We start from the raw sequence: 18364 nt of genomic DNA, 5'->3' as shown, positions 1-18364 counted from the left end.
GTACATATATACATGTGTCCATGCATACATGCATGCATGTGTACATATACATACATATGTACACACATAGCAGTCTATTAACATAATCGACATGTCGATGGACGATGGATATGCACGATCTGATGCCCAACTGGTAATGTTTCAAAGTTGCTCTATGCATGATACATAGCACAATACATACACTATAGCAAGATGTAGGATAGGCGACCAAAAAGCTGAGTCTCAATTTCCCTTTATTCTGCTGTCCGAGACAGAAGTCGCTACAGGCGAGCCTCAGACCCGTTCCAAAGTGGGAGATTTCAGCTTACTAAAGGTGAAAAGGAATTCAATAAATTGTTGCACTCATAACTCCTAAACGATCGAATTATATCACACCCTACACCCTTTGATACATTTGGGACTTTAAACATGCTTTACAATACTTTTTTTTTGTTTTCTATGGCAGAGTTCCCTTTTACAGCTTTTTTAAAAACGTATTTTTAAACTCGGTACTCGAAGAGTAAAGAGGGGAAAAGTGGATGTAAAGCAAAGAAGGAATCGCTTCAAGACCCCATAAAGTATATATTCTTGATCAGCATCAATAACCGAATATGTCTGTCCGTCCGTCCGGCTGTCCATCCGTCCGTCTCTTCTTCTTGTTTGTCGGCTAGTTCTCAGAGACTATAGGAGCTAGAGCCACCAAATTTTGCCTCCAGACTGCTGTATGCTCACACTAAAACCACAGCATATCAAAAAGCCCCGTCCTCTGCCGCCTCCACAAAGAGCGAAAATCTCCCACAGAAACAATTTTGAAGATTAAAAAAAACTAAAAACGCCATTCCGTAAGGAAGAACTATATTTATCAGATCACCGAATTGGGTGAAGAAATTAATTTGCAGTGGCTAAACCCACTCCGCCCATTCATACATTCTCTATTTCCACACTCTGCTTCGTGTGGTGTGCGGCTCTAGGAAGGGGGGCGAGCTAAAGGAGCGTGTTGGTGTAAGAAGTTATCTAGATGTAAATGACAGATGTAGAAAAAATTAAAAATTTCAAATATGAAATTAATCGAGAAGGGACGTGTGAGACGCTTCTTACGCGTCACAACTTTTATACCCGGCACTCAGGACTACATCTAGATGTAGAAGACATCGCCAACCACTAGATATCGTTCACATTACAGAACACAAAGTAAAAAGCCTACTAAATAAAATGCATCAAAAAAATTGAATCAGTTAATCGTATTTTCCAATTTATGAGATATTTAAAACAGCAATAAAATTGGTACTTTTTCCCTGCACATTCTGTGCAATAATGACCGCTAGGTTTCACAGCAGATTTTTCGAAAGTTTCTATGAAAATTTCTTATACGCATCTTTGATGGTCACTCTTTTTCTAATACAGAGCGTTAAAAACCGAGTCTTGGTTTAAACTTTAAGAAATTAGCTTTTGGCCACTGTTTCCGCAAACTCCTCTCAACCAGTTCAGAATCAAAATCTCGAAATAAAAAGCCAAGTGCTGCTGTTCGGCCGAGTCGGAATTCAAATCAATTTAATCTCTTCTTCTTTTCAATTTCGATATTCACCTATTAAATGCATGTTCCTCCTCTTTCTCACATGTTACATGTATGTTCCATAGCAACAAACTTCGGTGAGTATGTCGTAAATGCAACAATTCAATATCTTAATGCTAAAAATTCATTTTACTTATACAAAATACTAATTGCTCCCGGCCATGAGGCCTTTGCGCTAATTTCGCGTAAACAGACACCAAAACTGGTCATTGGGACAATAGTGCATCGGCAAATCAGCGGTGTTTTGTCATATTTTAAATTTTTTCTTCATCTGTCATCCACATCTACAACAATTCTCACACCAACACGCTCCCTTAGCTCGCCGCCCTTCCCTAGACCAACATACTGCAGAAACGCGAAAGAGGCAGAGGCAGCGATCGCACACAAAAAAAAAATATAAGCTGCGGGACGGGGTGGGTTAAAAGTCGGTAGAGGAATCGGCAGGGGGAGGGCAGAGGCAGGGGCCGAGTGAAGCAAAAGCAGAGTGTGAATGAGAGAATGTAAAAAGAGCAACAAAAGCTGCGTGATCAGGGGTTTAGCCACTGGAAATTAATTACTCCATTGTGGCTATAATAATGATCCGATCGGATTCCAATGTGGTGATCTGATAGATATGGCCATTTCCTACAGAATGGCGTTTTTAGTTTTCTTTTATCTTCAAAATTTTTGATTTGGGAGGTTTTCGCCCTTTTGCGGGGGCGAAAGCGGGCGTGGCTCATTTTTGAAATACACTGGTTTCAATGTGAGCATACAGCAGTCCGGAGCCAAAATTTGGTGGCTCTAGCTCTTATAGTCTCTGAGAACTAGCCGACAAACAAGACGGACAGACAGACATGCCTCTATCGACTCGGCTATTGATGCTGATCAAGAATATATATACTTTATTGGGTCGGAAACGCTTCCTTCTGTGCGTTACATACAACCGTTATTCCCCACAAATACAATATACCCTATTTACTCTTCGAGTACCGGGTATAAATTAAACAATAAGGTAACAGATATACCAACTGAGTACCGGGTAAAAAAGTTGTGACGCGTACGAAGCGTCTTACAAGTCTCTTTTCGTTTACATTGTATTTTACAACAAATGAAGGGATTTAAGCTTTCCTTGAGGGAAAATCGTGTCGGATAGTGTTAGTGGATAAACGGTGGAAAAATGTCCATGCTTATAGCTAAACCAGCGCTGACCAGCAAAAATTGAGTCAAATTCCGTAGAAAAATATATTCGTCTATCAAATAAAATATATATATGGGTTTTTACCCAAATATTTGGAATTAATGTAATTTTCTTTTGGGTAAAATATTTGAATTCGACTTAAACTTTCTGATTCCTAAGTATCAAGTTGGAATAAAACTGGTTTTAGAAGATTTTACGGAGTACCATATATTTTTGAGCGCTTTCAAAGTCAGTTGATTCCAGAGGTGCTTTGACTTGTGAAAAATTGCGGGAAACATTGCATATTTTATTTAAGCTCGATTTCAAAGATTAAATATAAATGAATATATGGAAATAAAAGGTCGAGGTATTTCAATCATTTTTGTTAATACATGTATTTTTATAGTTGTGATTAGTTCTTTAATTGTCCAATGTTTTGTTCCTGTGTATTCTAAGCTTTAAGCTAGCAATTGCACGTGTGTTCTGTGGACTGTTACCTCTGTTCAGCACACCACTTCACAAAGGATCAAGTTACATGCTATTAATCAATTATTATAGAATCATATGGTTCTTAAGACGCTTTTTGCCCGTGTATGCCCCTTTTCGGATCAATTTAAATTTTGCAGAGGCTTATGAGTTCAGTCATGCCTCGCTGCTGTGGAGCTGTCTGGAGCAACAACAACCGTGAAGCAGCCGCAATAAAATGTTGTAATTTAGATAGATGTTTTAGATGTTTTAATAGTTCATTGAGTATTTATTTAAATACCAATGCTAATACACTTTTACAATTTAAAATGCTACAGAACCTTTAACGGCTTTAACAGTGGGTCAATGGGTTAAGTTTAACTTTTTCGTCGGTATATTTACGGTATATTTTGAAAAGAAAACGGTATATTTCGGTATACATTTGAGGGTCAAAATGGGTAATCTACAAATCCGGACAAAACAATATGAACAGCGTATGGATACTGAAGTAAACTATTTAACTAGTAAATAATAAGGACAATTTGTTCGCAGGAACTGAAGACCAAAGTCGAAAGCTGTGCACACACAGCGGAGGATTTCACGCGCCTCTACTACGCTTCCTTCGACAATCGCCGCCATGTAAGTTCCCCACGCCGGGCGGCGGCTTCTTTGCAATGCGAAATAACATACAAAACAATGGAATACATTAAAGCAATTGGGGCGTCTGTACCTTGAAAATGCCGTCTTCAGCTGGAATGGAAATGGAGCTAATGGACGGCAAATGATCGAACGCTATTTTCTGGAGTTGCCTTCGTCAAGCCATCAGATGAACACCCTAGACGCCCAGCCGATACTGGATGCTGCAGTGGGAAATCAGCTAACGTACTTAGTAATGGCTAGCGGCACTGTCAAGTACCACGACCAGCCGATCCGGAATTTCCAGCAGTCGTTTATTGTAACTGCCGAGGACGACAAGTGGAAGATCGCCTCGGACTGCTATCGCCTGCAGGAAGTAACCCTCTGATCACATAGAACCCTTAGTTCATAATGTTTTTTACAAACACAAGCTAGACTAAAGATGAAACGTGGATATTTTTATTTACATGACTTATTAGATGCAAATTGGCTAACTAATTATTTGTCCGCTTCCGTCTTGGGCTTCTTTATGGGCAGCTCGTCTCTGTCTGTGGGCAGTTTTTCCGAGAATATTGCCTTGGGCTGAGTATCTTTATAAGCTGGTGCTATCCAATATGGATTTTCAGCCGCATCTTTGGCGTACTTGAGAATGGCCTCCCTAGGATCCTGATCATCGTCTACTCGCTTGCTCAGACCGAGGTTGCGAATAACATAGGACGATAGCGTACCACCGGAGCTGGCCACACGCCCACCCTGTCCGCTGGTGATGGGCAAGTCTGGACGTTTTGACTTTACAGGGTCCATACGAGCCTTCTCCATCTTCTTCCGGGAGGAGCGGGACTTCTCGTGTCGAAACAGCGGCAGAGCGTGAGGAGTGATAATCTGGGATACGCCCACCATCTCCATCTGCTGCCGCTTTCTGTGGGTCTTGACCACGCACAACGTGGCGCCCCGTATGCTGCGTTTCTCGTCGTACAGGCACTTAATAGTGCCGTTTCCACAGCTCACAAAGAGCTGGTTTAGTTTCGGATGCCAGAGCGTCTTGACCACATGCGAGTTCGACACGGGGGTGCGTTGAACTTCCTGAAAGGTCTTTGTGCTGTAGAAATAGAGATTAGCTTCCGCCTGATTCTTCGGGAGGGACTCGCCAGTGACCAATAGCCGATCGTCTGGACTAAAACAACAGTCAGTGGAGTCGTAGCGAGAATACAAATTGCTCCAAGTGTGCAGGGGCTGTTTGAATTGGCGCAGATCCCATAACTTCATGGTCTCGTCGTTGCTCCTGGTGGCCAGCTGCAGGCCCATGTATGAAAAAACAATGGATGTAATCTCCGAGCCCTTCTGGTGGGCCCCTCTCACGCAGTGGGTTGTGTTCACAAACATCTTGCGTGTATCCCAAGTCTGAATGGAGCCGTCCACGCAACCGGCTGCTATCAGAGTGGCATCTCTATTGAAGTTGCAGGACGAGGCGTTAGTCCGCAGGCCCCCCATTGCCCTCGTCTTGATAACCTGAACTTGTTCTTTGGCCTTCAGGCCCTGCCAAATGCGAAGTGTTCCATCTAGAGCAGCCGTCAGGAACTGCTCCCGATTAAAGGGATGCCAGCAGCCCGAGGTCAGCTGCGCCACGTGCCCCTTTGTGCGGGACATGTCCGATATGTATTGGTCGCCCTTGCAACACTCTAGCTTTTCAAAGCCATCGCGATCCAACACCTTGGCCTGAGCATTGCCAGAGATGACCAGTATCATCTCCCCGGTTACTGAGTACTGTAGGGCTCGAATCGGATGGTTCTCGCATGGCTGTAATTGCCGGAAGCTCCGCATGCTTGAGTCCATGCCCACAAAGTCCCAAAAACACATATCGTAGTCTATGGAGCCGGATACTAAACGGGCACCGGAAGGATCGCCTGCCAAGGCCAAGACAGCTCGTGAGCCATGCTGCATTTGGACCTCGTGTGTGTAGGGTATGCGTTTTGAGAGGCTTTGCTCTTCATCGGAGTCCTCATCAGAGGTGGACTCGTCATCGGAGTCTTTCACCTTATTGGTGGCTTCGTCACTGTTGTCTCTTTCTGTATCTTCGAGTGCTGCCGGTGGCAATGGCCCGATCACATCTTCGTCCTCCTGCTCAGGTACCTCTCTCTTCTTCTCCACGACTGGATGTGTGATCTTCGCCTTGGCTATCTGCTCATTAATGTCAAACACTTGGGCTGCTTTGCGTCCGAATCCGCTGATGCCCATCACTTCCTTTAAGTGCTGGCTTTCAAAATCTTCCGCAACATCTTCAATTTGTCGAATCATTTGCTGTTTGTCCATTTTCTTAAAGCCGCCTACTCCACTGCTTCCAGAGTCGTTCACATTTTCATTCGCACCTGCATTTGTCCCGTCAAGCGATTGGTTAATGCTTAATTGGATTTTCCCGAAGGATATTTTACCACGTTGCATGGCTGAGAACCTCTACTAATGCTTAGCTTTTATTTAAATAAATATATTATTTTTTGTTGTTGTTAATCCCTGTACTCAGATCAGGGAGACCGTTTACGGTATATTTTATACTTTTCGGTATATTACGGTATATTATATATTTGAGAAGGTAACACATATTTGAGAAGATTTCAACCAGATTTCAAAAAATTTATAGACCGGACTGGGAGGCTCTACAAGCCACTAACAATTGTTTTTTCAGGAGTAAAATGGGGTCGATATTTATTTCAAGGCTTTCAAAAACGACATTATGAGTCGCATTGTATCAATTTGACAACACGGTGATACTAAAAAGAACAAGTGCGTATTTTTTACATTCTTTTGCGGACGATCAAACATACTTTAAACGAGAAGGGACGTGTGAGACGTTTTGTACGCGTCACAACTTGTATACCATACTTTTATCTGCACCTTAGGGGTGTTTTGTCAAATTTTAAATTTTTTTTTCAACTGTCATCTCCATCTACAACACTTCTGACACAAACACGATCCTTTAGCTCGCCGCCCTTCCCAAGAGGCAGAGGCAGCGCCCGCACACAAAAAAAAAACGAATATAAGCTGCGGGACGGGGTGGGTTAAAAGTCGTCAGAGGCAGGGGGAGGGCAGAGGCAGGGGCCGAGTGAAGCAGTGTGAATGAGAGAATGTAAAACGAACTACACAAGCTGCGGGACAGGGTGGGTTAAGCCACTGCAAATTAATTTCTTCATTCTGGCTATAATAATGGTCCGATCGGATCCCAATTTGGTGATCTGATATATATGGCCATTCCCTACGGAATGGCGTTTAGTTTTCTTTTATCCTCCAAATTGTAGGTTTGGGAGGTTTTCGCCCTTTTGAGGGGGGCGGAAGGGGGCGTGGCTCATTTTTGAAACACACTTGTAACAGTGTGAGCATACAGAAGTCTGGATGCTAATTTGGTGGCTCTAGCTTCTATGGTCTCTGAGACCCAGGCGCTCAACAAGAGGGACGGACAGACGGATGGACAGACAGACATGGCTCAATCGACTCGGTTATTGATGCTGATCAAGAATATATTACTTTATGGGGTCGGAAACGTTTCCTTCTGTGTGTTACATACATTCACTTTGTGCACAAATACAATATTTACTCTTCGAGTACCGGGTATAAAAAATGTGCTTCTATTAGATTCTTGTTCGCTATGTTAACATATTCGTCTCTCGTTTATAGCCTAGTACTCAGATCGAAAAATTGGGGCCGCGAAACAAATCAGGGATGATATTCGTATGGAACCGATAAGAAATTTTTGTGCGCACAAGTTGCTTTCTAGCGACTGTACGCCAGCACTAACCAAATAGTATAGTATAACCTATAACTTATAACCAAAAAGTATAGTATAACCTATACTATAGGTATAGTATAACCTATACTTTAGGTATAGTATAACCTATAATATTTGGTTAGTGACGCCAGGCAGTACTCAGATCGACAAAAAAAACAGGCCGATAGTATTTGTGTGGTATTCATAGTATTTGTGTGGTATTCGTTGGTATGTTGCTAGCAGCTCGAAAAATGAAGATCTGTTTTAATGTCCGAGAGACTGCAAACAGAGAGTATAGTCTCAGTCATATGGAGGCAACAATGCCACTGAAGTTGACCACCGTGCTTCTAAACGAGCTTAAGGCCATCAAACGACAAAGAAGGAAACAATTATTAGATTAATAAGATTATATTGAATTTATTTGAGTTTTTAATTTGTTTAACTTATTTGAACGCCAGTATCTTCATGTTGCCAAGACACAGACCCGGCTGGGCTGTTAACAAAATGTTTTAAGTTGTTTTCCTTTTGGGACCAAGTACTGCTCCACAGGGTCGTGCCAAGGGGCGAAGGCGGCGAGGAGGTGTCCTCCTCCGATCATGCAAGAGTCATCCATCCGTTTTTCATTCATTGTTTTAAAACCTTTTATTCAATATTCACACATTTTCAAAAGGTAAACAAAACAACACAGCTGCCTGAGAAGTGTAACCGTACGGAATGCGGGTTTCACCTCTGGTCCCACTCTGCTGCTAGAAATATATATTGCACATTTTGCTAGCAAGTTTTTTTCGATCTGAGTACTAGGCTTATAGGTTGATTTGAAGAGAAGAAGAAAAGAAGAGAAGAGCCGAATGAACGTAATAGCTCCTGCTTCAGAGCACTACCTACCGTTTAGAGAAATTGACTTCAATTGCCGATTTCGCGTGAGCGATTATGTTCTGAAGAACATAGAAACAATAAAGTACCTAACCAAAAGGAAATTGAAGGGATGACGATAGTGAATAGGGTGAATAATAGGAAAATAATGTTTTTTTCGTTTAAGGTCTACGAAGAAAGGAAATAAATTATCTCCAATAAAGAAATAATATGGTTTTGATACCTTTTTTATTTATTTTTGTTATTTAATTGCTACAGCGAAATTGGTTGGTCGCAGACGATGAGTCTATAATTATCGATAATTTCGCGGTCACACTGACTCAGCTGCGCACAATTTTCTTGCGACGGAATCAAGGATGATATTTACAGTCTGAGTACTTAGATCGGCAGAAAATATACCAGAAACGCAGCCGGTTTAATACTACACATACCACAGCGAAAGAAACAATGTATATATATTTTGTCGACAGAGACAAAAAACAAGGAAGGCAGTAATAGCCTTAAATTAGGACGATTTAAAACTTATTAGTGCAGTCGAAAGAAAACTGATTGTATGGATATTAGAATTTAAGAATCTTATACTATTAATTTATTATTAAATAAATGTATTAATTTGTATATATTAATTCATTTATTATTAAACAAAACATATGTTTATGGCATTCCTGTCCCACCGAACTGACTTATCCAATAATGCGGTGCTTGCTCCATGCATGGTTGTCCTCCAACCTCAATATCCACTCTGAAAAATCACACTGTTCCTGCTTTCAAATAAACTATGAACTATTAACTGGTTTAATTTTGTAAACAAACAGACAACAGTATACTTAGAAAGCATACACTCTGTCCACTTTTGTCATACTGGGCACAGAGCGAAATAAATGGCACTCTCTGTCGCAAGAAAATATTACGCAACTGAGAACTGGGCTTTTGCTGGTAATATTAATTAGAATATTAAAACCGAGGAAAATTATTTAAGATTTCAGGTAAATTTTGAAATAAGATATTTTGGTATATTTTTCAGGGTCGTGCGGTATCCGTTATCGATAAATCCGCGGTCTTTTTTTGTTGTCTGCGGCGTTTGCTCGTGTTAACTTTAAAAAGATTTTTAACTAATTTCCGCTGGTGGCGTAATTATTTGGTGATTTTGAGTTCTTCGTGCACTGGGAATCAAACATGACGGATTCCTTGGAGTATAACGACATAAATGCCGAAGTCCGCGGTGTCCTGGTGAGTCGCAAGAAATGCAATAGTTTTTCGCACAATTCGTCTGATTTGTTTATCCCCTCACATGTCAGTCATCCGGACGTCTGAAGCTAACTGACCAGAATATTATATTCAAAAACACCAAGACGGGCAAGGTGGAGCAGATTTCGGTGGATGATATTGATCTAATTAATTCTCAAAAATTTGTGGGCACCTGGGGACTACGAGTGTTCACCAAAACCGGGGCGCTTCATCGCTTCACCGGCTTTCGGGACAGCGATCATGAGAAGTTGGCAAAATTCATAAAGGATTCGTATTCGCAGGAGATGGTGGAGAAGGAGATGTGTGTCAAAGGCTGGAACTGGGGCACGGCTCGATTCATGGGTTCCGTTCTGAGCTTCGATAAGGACTCGAAGACCATATTTGAAGTGCCGCTGTCCCATGTGTCTCAGTGTGTGACTGGCAAGAATGAGGTCACTTTGGAATACCATCAAAACGACGATGCTCCAGTTGGCCTCCTCGAGATGAGGTTTCACATTCCTGCCGTAGAGTCGTCGGATGATGACCCAGTGGAGAAATTCCATCAGAATGTGATGAGTAAGGCCTCGGTCATCTCAGCGTCTGGCGAGTCCATTGCCATCTTCAGAGAGATTCAGATACTAACACCACGCGGTCGCTACGATATCAAGATCTTTTCGACCTTCTTTCAGCTGCATGGCAAGACCTTTGACTATAAGATACCCATGGACTCGGTGCTACGCCTGTTCATGCTGCCACACAAGGACAGCCGGCAAATGTTTTTCGTGCTTTCACTGGATCCTCCAATTAAGCAAGGACAGACGCGGTATCATTATTTGGTGTTGCTCTTCGCACCTGACGAGGAGACCTCCATTGAACTGCCATTCTCGGAAGCTGAGCTGAGAGACAAATACGAGGGAAAACTGGAGAAGGAATTGTCGGGGCCAGTCTACGAGGTAATGGGTAAGGTGATGAAGGTGCTCATTGGGCGAAAGATTACCGGGCCAGGTAACTTCATAGGCCACTCGGGCACGGCAGCTGTGGGCTGTTCTTTCAAGGCTGCCGCTGGTTACTTGTATCCCCTTGAGCGTGGCTTCATCTACATTCACAAGCCGCCCCTGCACATCCGCTTTGAGGAGATTAGCTCGGTGAATTTCGCTCGTAGTGGCGGATCCACACGATCTTTTGACTTCGAAGTCACCCTGAAAAACGGAACCGTGCACATATTCTCGTCCATTGAGAAGGAAGAGTATGCCAAGCTATTTGACTTCATAACACAGAAAAAGTTGCATGTGAGCAATATGGGCAAGGACAAGAGTGGCTACAAAGATGTTGACTTTGGAGACTCGGATAATGAGAACGAGCCCGATGCTTACCTGGCCCGCCTCAAGGCCGAGGCTAGAGAAAAGGAGGATGATGATGATGACGGCGATGATTCCGATGAAGAGTCGACCGATGAGGACTTCAAACCGAATGAGAACGAATCGGATGTGGCCGAAGAGTATGACAGCAATGTGGAAGGTGATTCGGATGACAGTGATGCAAGTGGAGGCGGTGGAGATGGCGACCTTGACGGCTCGTCCATCAAGAAGCACAAGGAAAAAAAGAGCGAGAAAAGGGAAAAAAAACATAAGGAAAGGGAAAAAACGGTAGAAAAGAGAAAATCTTAATATTTCAACTGTATTAAACATTTTTGTACTTTCCAGATAAAACCAACCAAGAAGAAGGACACCGGAAAGCCCAAAAGGGGCACTTCTGCCTTTATGTTGTGGCTTAATGATACCCGTGAAAGCATTAAGCGCGAAAATCCGGGAATCAAAGTCACCGAGATAGCCAAAAAGGGCGGCGAAATGTGGAAAGAGCTGAAGGACAAGTCCAAATGGGAAGAGGCCGCTAACAAGGATAAGCTTCGCTATCAAGAAGAGATGCGCAACTACAAGTCCGGAGTGGGCGGCGGCAGTGAGGACGACAACGGCGGCACCATCAAGGAAACCAAGAAACGCAAATCAGAGCCATCGCCTACGAAGAAAGCAAATACCTCGGGCAGTGGCTTCAAGAGCAAGGAATACATCTCTGATGATGAATCCACCAGCGACGATCAAGAAAAGGGCAAAGAAATCCCAAAGAAGAGAGGCAAATCAGCAGCTGATGACAAGGATAAGAACTTGAAGAAAAGCGAAAGCGAAGGGGAGGATAGCGATGATGAAAGCAATGCCAGCGAAGAGAACGATGAGGAGGAAGATGAGGGCAGCGATTAGACTCCCAGCCATTCAACCCTATTCCATAATTCAGTCACGCCCAACCACCCAAACATAGTTGTTAAGTTCCGCCTAAAAATTATGTTTTTGTTTAATTAAAACTTCAAGAGCAGAATACAGCTCAAGTAATTATTTGATATGGTATTAATAATTGCCCATAATGATTCATTTTTGTCAGCTTTTTTTCTCGCATGAATTGGTTTTTGATGGCACATCACCTTCGTTTTTGATGACTGATTGGTTCAGTCATAAAGCGTTTTTCTTTGTCTGCGGTTATGGCCACATTGTGGTGCCACCTCTTCGTGTGGATTGGGCTTTGGCATATTATCCAGGCAAGTTAGGAGCCTTCCTCATATCTAGCTATGTTTCGAATTACGGTTCTGCTCTTCTCAGGTCTGTGGCATTGCCAAGTTCACCAATGTCCAGTGTTTTGGTGTTGATGAAATGTTCGCAAACTTTTCTCGGTGTCGTCTCTATGCCGTAAAAAGGGATGTGGTTGAGATGAGCCTGATCGCCAAGGTATTACATTGGCCCAAGCGTCGAGTTTCGGTGAGTTTGACTCAGTTGGCTTTTGATTCACATTGTGTATTCTGTGTTGATGAGTTTTTTGTTTCGGTTGAATGAGTACCGCACACTTTGGCAACGACGACTTGATCTGAAATAATTGCGTATAACGATTGAACGCTGTGCGGAAACAGACAATTCAAAGGTAGCCACAAGTGACCCCAATCGCGGTCATATACATATTTATATATGTATGTACATTCTATATGATTTCTGTGCTTGTACCCATTTAGTGTGCTCACTCTAGGTATATTTCTTGAATAGCGTTTGGTGTGATCTGATTACAATTTATTGTCTCGACGATTTAGGAATTGGCAGAAGGTGCGACCACTGCCTTCCTTTCGCGACTTGGCTAGGAGATTCTCTGTTTCATCGTTAACTTCATCCTTTTGAATTGGGAGTGCCATTGGAGGTCTACCTTCATTTTCATCCATTTTTTGTTCATTTTTCGCGTTAGAGAAACACAAGGATGAAGACCAACGCTTGCGATCGAAGCGATTAAGAAAGGTTCCGGATGATTCCGAAGGCAAGACCGTTTTCAGGTCCAGCTCGCAAGATGAGTTCTTAGGCGAGTGAGCCATCGCTATGTGGGTCATGGCGGCCGATAAAGCCAGTCTCTCAGCGTCTGTTTCGGCGTCAGGATGTATATTGGGGACAGATTCCTTGTCATTACAACAAGTATCAAACAGTTCGTATTCCTCTAAACCGTCTGCAACATTAGACTCTTGCCGCTTCTCAATGGAATCATGTTTCAGCAGTCGAAAGAAAATGGGAAGCACGGCGGCACGGCTTTGGATGATAAACTGCGTTCCCCAGCTGACGACGTCGTTTAGCATCTGCTGCTTGCCTCGTTGCAAGAAATGATCGATCTGCTTCTGACGCTTGAAAAGTAGTGGACCCAGGATTGAATTAAAAATCCACACATTGGCAGCTGGCGCCGTGAAAACAACACAAATTATCATAGCCATTTTGGTGATGGCATACAGTGGAACCCACGAGATAAGCATATCGACCAGCACCTCGATAGCTGCGAAGAAGGCATACACAATCCAATACTTGGCCCAGGCCGCGAGTTCCTTTTCCATCCCATTGGAGAGAGCCTTGAATGTGTGATAAGCCGGCAAAATGGTACCGCTGGTGTAAAAGAGAACACGCGCTACACAGCTGAAGAGACACATCTCACTTTGTTTTCGGTTTTTAAGAAAAGAATTAATTTTGAAAAATGATTTAATTCAAAATATTTTGAATAATTTTGAATTGTTCTTTGCTTTATATTTTTAGTTTTAACATCGACGTATCGTAATCAAATGAAAAGTGATTTAAATATATGTCTGTCTTGTGTAGACAGATCTGACATTACAAAGCCTCACTTGATACATGAACAAACATAAAACATATCAATATACTTTTTTTTCTATAGATGCGGATACAGTTGCTAAAGCGGGCCAGTGGCTATAAGCCATTCCTCTACAATATCTGCCAGTCGGACGTGTGCGAGTATCTGGAGAAGCGGAATCACCCCTTCGTGAACATAATTTTCAACAGTTTCACCAATCGAACCAATGTGAACCGGTGCCCCCTTCCTGTAAGTTATTAGAATCCAGATATATCCTTACAATATCCTCATTCTACTTAAAATCTTCTTCGAATTGCCTATCTGCAGCCGGAAATTATTTTGGAGCACTTTCGATTCCCGGTAAAGGCCTTGGAAATGCTGCCCTTGCCATCCGGGGACTATGCCCTCTTCATTACGTTCAGTTTTGACAGCCAGGAAAGGGCTCTGGTCAAGGTTTACTTTACACTGACGGAATATCGTTAAGGTGGAACAAAAATATGAGTTGGTTGCAGTGCATTAAGCCAATTTATAAATTATCGATCAATTCGTTTACATGCAGGAAAAAATGAATTTATTATTTGATTATCTCTTTGTGTTGGGAATAAAATGGTTTCAATTCAGATTATTTAAGTATTCGTCCCTTCGAATTTAGTTTATTGAAGTGTACGGATATATATTTATGGTTGTGGCGCCTGAAATTGATGTTATTATGCGGTAATTACTCATAAAAAAAAAGGTTTGTTTGGGTGTTTGAAGGCTTAAAGACATTTTCAAATCTTGGCTGAGCCTTGGCCCACAGTTGAACGCTCATGACATTTGGACCATGTATTCAAAAATACATCAGCAGTAGTTCCCATACAGATAAAAAACCATTCAGATAAAAAACAATTGAAATCAACTGCAAATTGTACGAGTATCTAACAAGCGATATGAAATGTTGACGGAAATAACACAATCATAGAGGAGGAGAAGCATTACGTATAGATTACAGTTACCAGCATTTTGCATGAATAATTAATTTTTGGGTCAATTGCAAAAACTTGAACCTCAACTCAAGTGGCTTCGGCTCTGAGGTGATCTTGCCTGAACCAAGTCATGTTCGACTGGGGTGTCATCTTTTTGGGATCTGTCATGTTCCAAACATTGCCTAGGAAGTGATTTTTTGTGTTATTTTGTTTTGGATTTGCATAAATGCCGCCAATTAATTTGATCATGCAAATTAATGACGAACAATTAGCAGTGCGAGACAAAGCCGCTTTATTAATTGAACGTTCTTATTATTGTTATTTTTTACAAGATATGTAAATGTAAATATTTATTTCGCACTCTGTGTTGCCGGTTTTCGGTGCTGGCAATGGCGATGAGCGCTTTATCGCTGATTAACCCAAATTTAAATGAGTCTAAGCCCGCACGTTCGATTCGGAGAAAATTCAGGCAAAAGGCTAAGGAACTTCGGTTGAAACTTAACGACGCTTTGGGAACGTGGGTGCAGTTAGCTGATTAAATTAGTTTGTAAGCTCGACCAAAATCTGGGTTTCGTCTCCTTAGGGCTAGAAGTAATTTTTGAATATTGCAAACAACTTCTGTCACAGAAGATAATCTTAAGCACTAACCAAATAGTATAGTATAGTATACTATTTGGTTAGTGTATTAAGCTAAGTACATGTGCACGTTTAAGGGTTAAAAAAAATGTCTTCTTGTTAGCATTTAATCAAAATCTTTAGTTTGAATGATTTTCCTGCAAATTAAAATAATTGCGTAAACAGAAAATTTGTATGCGCAATAAATTCAATAAAAACTGAGGGAACATTTTTGGAGAAGGATGCCTCAGTGCCAGGTCAGTCTCAAGCGCCGCTGAGCTCAACGATCGATAAATAAAACTGAAAGAAATCGGTTTTTGTTGATGATAAAGGTGGAAAGGTGACTGAGTACAGTTCTAATGGCAAGTTCGTTGGATATTCGATTCTGATTAAGATTAATAGTGTGCTAATTGCATTAAAATTGTTTCAGCAGCATTCCGCAAAGTGCAAATCAATGCCCAAGAGCCATCACACGAGACGTCTGCAGCAAGTTCGTTTCTTCAGTCTTTTGTTTGAGTGCGCATTTTGTAATCTCGACTTAATTAATCAGTCGATCATTGCAAGGGCAGGCTTATGGGATCCGAGTCCAGTAACACTCCAAGCCATGTAACAATCTGGACTGTTCTCTGCTTTCAACATATTTCTCAAACACAATTTTGTTATCCAATGTTTCATTACATGATAGGCCATTGGCCAACAAATCGCCCCGATCATCATCAGATTGGGGCACTGATTCAGATATCAATTAGCATTCGGCTGCGCGTCCTGCCAATGAACTTTTCTGATTTAATATTAATGGAAAGACTCACCCGATGGCAGCTGCTTCTGTAAAGTCCCAAAAATGAATCATGGTTTCTCTTGAACCCACTTAAATATATTTTCTCTCTATATATATATATTTTTTTTTTATATATATATCTATATATTTTAGAGCCTTTTCCTTAGCTTCCTCTACATCGGCAAAGCTATATAGCTCTTTAAATTGTATCCGAAAAATCAGTATAACTTACATAAGTGTAAAGTTGATTGTTTCACCAAAAACGGCACAAAGAAGCATCAACATCAACCCAGTCCTCCAATCTGCCCCGATTTCTCTGTGATTTTTCACTCAAAATTATTTCGAATGATTGCGCATGCAATTGAGAAACAACGAGAAGGGACGTGTGAGACGCTTTTTACGCGTCACAACTTTTATACCCGGCTCTCAGTACTACATCTGCACCTTAGCGGTTATTTGTCAAATTTTAAATTTTTTTTTCATCTGTCATCTACATCAACAACACTCAAACACCAACACGCTCCTTTAGCTCGCCGCCCTTCCCTAGACCCACACACTGCAGACTCGCGGCAGAGGCAGCGCCCGCACACAAAAAAAAACGAATATAAGGTGCGGGACGGGGTGGGTTAAAAGTCGGAAGAGGCATCGGCAGGGGGAGAGCAGAGGCAGGGGCCCAGTGAAGCAGAAGCAGAGTGTGAATGAGAGAATGTAAAATGAGCAACAAACTCTGCGGGACAGGGTGGGTTTAGCCACTGGAAATTAATTTCTCCATTGTGGCTATAATAATGATCCAATCGGATCCCAATTTGGTGATCTGATAGATATGGCCATTTCCTACGGAATGGCATTTTAAGTTTTCTTATATCTTCAAAACTGTAGATTTAAGAGGTTTTCGCTCTTTTGCGGAGGCGGAAGGGGGCGGGGCTAATTTTTGAAATACACTGGTTTCAGTGTAAGCATACAGCAGTCCGGAGCCAAAATTTGGTGGCTCTAGCTCGTATAGTCTCTGAGAACTAGCCGACAAACAAGACGGACAGACGGACAGACAGACATGGCTCTATCGACTCGGCTATTGATGCTGACCAAGAATATATATACTTTATGGGGTCGGAAACGCTTCCTTCTGTGAGTTACATACAACCGTTATTCACACAAATACAATATACCCTATTTACTCTTCGAATACCTGGTATAAAAAAATCAACTAATTCCTTGTCACTTCCTAGAGCTCTGCACTAAGAGCAATCAAATACTGCGGCCAACACTCAGCTCCGATGCGGAATGGTACTGGTTCGGATCGTGGTGAGTGCCTGGATCAGTGCCTGGGGCTTTCGCAAGACCAGGAGCCAAGTCAATCCATGTTTGTGTCTACCACTAAGACCGCTTTATGCATATTTATAGATTTCTTTGGCAAACTAACAAAGTCAAACTATAACTGAAAGGGGGCCGCTGTCAGATTTGGAATAGCAGAGAAACAGCGGCTCAGACCCAGTTTATGGGTCAGATTATAAGTATTAGTGGCAGCTTCATTTGGACCATTGGGACCAATATCCATTGGGAACTTAGTAGTCGATAGCCAGCTGTTTTCGACCTAACATAATGGTTATATCAATATAATCGATTTCGCCTGCAATTGATGTGTAGTTTGGAATGGCTGCCTCTGAAGTCCCGCTACACTTGCTCACTATTCATGCATGTATTTACTTTTATTCCCTCGATTTAGTTCACAAACCTGATTAGTTTCCTTAGTTGGCTCGACTAGGTTACATCATTAAAATTAACCTAAAGTTTTGTTTGACAATTTCGTAAAATTATACGTTGGCGGATTCGGATTTGTTTCCAAATCAAAATCCCAAAAATCCATCGCTGCGTGAAATGTTGAAAATATGAAGGGGGGGGGGGGGGGGGGAATTATGTTTGCCAAAAGCTGTATATCTTATGTGTATGACTTATGTGTGACTATGTTACAAATGGGGATACCTAGACAACCATAGGTTATTCATCCATCAACTAGTCCACCTCCACCATTTCTCCTCGAAAATCACCAGACCATATGACACACCCAACATCACATCACCTTCCTTCCTACCTCAGAAGAAAACCCGTTCCAGATTTAATAATTTGGAGACCAACAAACGGAAGGAGAACAATTGCTGAGAGCCAGAAAATGTCTCAAATAATATGT

At 41.9% G+C, this 18364-nt stretch overlaps 5 protein-coding genes across 5 annotated transcripts; 3 read left to right on the top strand and 2 right to left on the bottom strand.

Moving 5' to 3' along the window:
* The first annotated feature begins 3581 nt into the window (after nucleotides 1-3581).
* LOC117581391 (NTF2-related export protein) lies at nucleotides 3582-4257 on the top strand. Its single transcript, XM_034268537.1, has 3 exons — nucleotides 3582-3667; nucleotides 3726-3812; nucleotides 3886-4257. The coding sequence occupies exons 1-3, from the start codon at nucleotides 3659-3661 to the stop codon at nucleotides 4195-4197; spliced, it is 408 nt and encodes a 135-aa protein (XP_034124428.1). The 5' UTR covers nucleotides 3582-3658; the 3' UTR covers nucleotides 4198-4257.
* Nucleotides 4247-6334, bottom strand: LOC117581373 (gastrulation defective protein 1 homolog). Its single transcript, XM_034268512.1, has one exon. It carries the CDS (start codon nucleotides 6246-6248, stop codon nucleotides 4308-4310), a length of 1941 nt encoding a protein of 646 aa, XP_034124403.1. The 5' UTR covers nucleotides 6249-6334; the 3' UTR covers nucleotides 4247-4307.
* A 3168-nt stretch (nucleotides 6335-9502) lies between these two features.
* LOC117584381 (FACT complex subunit Ssrp1) lies at nucleotides 9503-12050 on the top strand. Its single transcript, XM_034273235.1, has 3 exons — nucleotides 9503-9669; nucleotides 9738-11312; nucleotides 11370-12050. The coding sequence occupies exons 1-3, from the start codon at nucleotides 9616-9618 to the stop codon at nucleotides 11919-11921; spliced, it is 2181 nt and encodes a 726-aa protein (XP_034129126.1). The 5' UTR covers nucleotides 9503-9615; the 3' UTR covers nucleotides 11922-12050.
* A 136-nt stretch (nucleotides 12051-12186) lies between these two features.
* LOC117584398 lies at nucleotides 12187-14451 on the top strand. Its single transcript, XM_034273261.1, has 4 exons — nucleotides 12187-12253; nucleotides 12315-12470; nucleotides 13906-14070; nucleotides 14149-14451. The coding sequence occupies exons 1-4, from the start codon at nucleotides 12197-12199 to the stop codon at nucleotides 14302-14304; spliced, it is 534 nt and encodes a 177-aa protein (XP_034129152.1). The 5' UTR covers nucleotides 12187-12196; the 3' UTR covers nucleotides 14305-14451.
* Nucleotides 12759-13744, bottom strand: LOC117584389 (putative HVA22-like protein g). The gene has a single exon (XM_034273247.1). It carries the CDS (start codon nucleotides 13661-13663, stop codon nucleotides 12767-12769), a length of 897 nt encoding a protein of 298 aa, XP_034129138.1. The 5' UTR covers nucleotides 13664-13744; the 3' UTR covers nucleotides 12759-12766.
* Nucleotides 14452-18364: the final 3913 nt, after the last annotated feature.

This window comes from Drosophila guanche, unplaced genomic scaffold, assembly GCF_900245975.1.
Source record: "Drosophila guanche unplaced genomic scaffold, DGUA_6, whole genome shotgun sequence".
NCBI classification, from domain to species: Eukaryota; Metazoa; Arthropoda; class Insecta; order Diptera; family Drosophilidae; genus Drosophila; species Drosophila guanche.
The sequence above is the reverse complement of the archived record's forward strand: the minus strand, read 5'-3'. Positions and strand labels throughout refer to the sequence as shown.

Bases quoted from the DNA above. Each gene is read 5' to 3' on its own strand.
- LOC117581391 (XM_034268537.1), top strand. The intron at 3,813-3,885 runs GTAAGTTCCCCA...AATACATTAAAG, and splicing joins CCTTCGACAATCGCCGCCAT to CAATTGGGGCGTCTGTACCT.
- LOC117581373 (XM_034268512.1), bottom strand. From the start codon at position 6,248: ATGCAACGTGGTAAAATATCCTTCGGGAAAATCCAATTAAGCATTAAC.
- LOC117584381 (XM_034273235.1), top strand. From the start codon at position 9,616: ATGACGGATTCCTTGGAGTATAACGACATAAATGCCGAAGTCCGCGGT. The intron at 9,670-9,737 runs GTGAGTCGCAAG...CTCACATGTCAG, and splicing joins CCGAAGTCCGCGGTGTCCTG to TCATCCGGACGTCTGAAGCT. The intron at 11,313-11,369 runs GTAGAAAAGAGA...TGTACTTTCCAG, and splicing joins ATAAGGAAAGGGAAAAAACG to ATAAAACCAACCAAGAAGAA.
- LOC117584398 (XM_034273261.1), top strand. From the start codon at position 12,197: ATGGCCACATTGTGGTGCCACCTCTTCGTGTGGATTGGGCTTTGGCAT. The intron at 12,254-12,314 runs GCAAGTTAGGAG...TGCTCTTCTCAG, and splicing joins GGCTTTGGCATATTATCCAG to GTCTGTGGCATTGCCAAGTT. The intron at 12,471-13,905 runs GTGAGTTTGACT...TTTTTTCTATAG, and splicing joins GGCCCAAGCGTCGAGTTTCG to ATGCGGATACAGTTGCTAAA.
- LOC117584389 (XM_034273247.1), bottom strand. From the start codon at position 13,663: ATGTGTCTCTTCAGCTGTGTAGCGCGTGTTCTCTTTTACACCAGCGGT.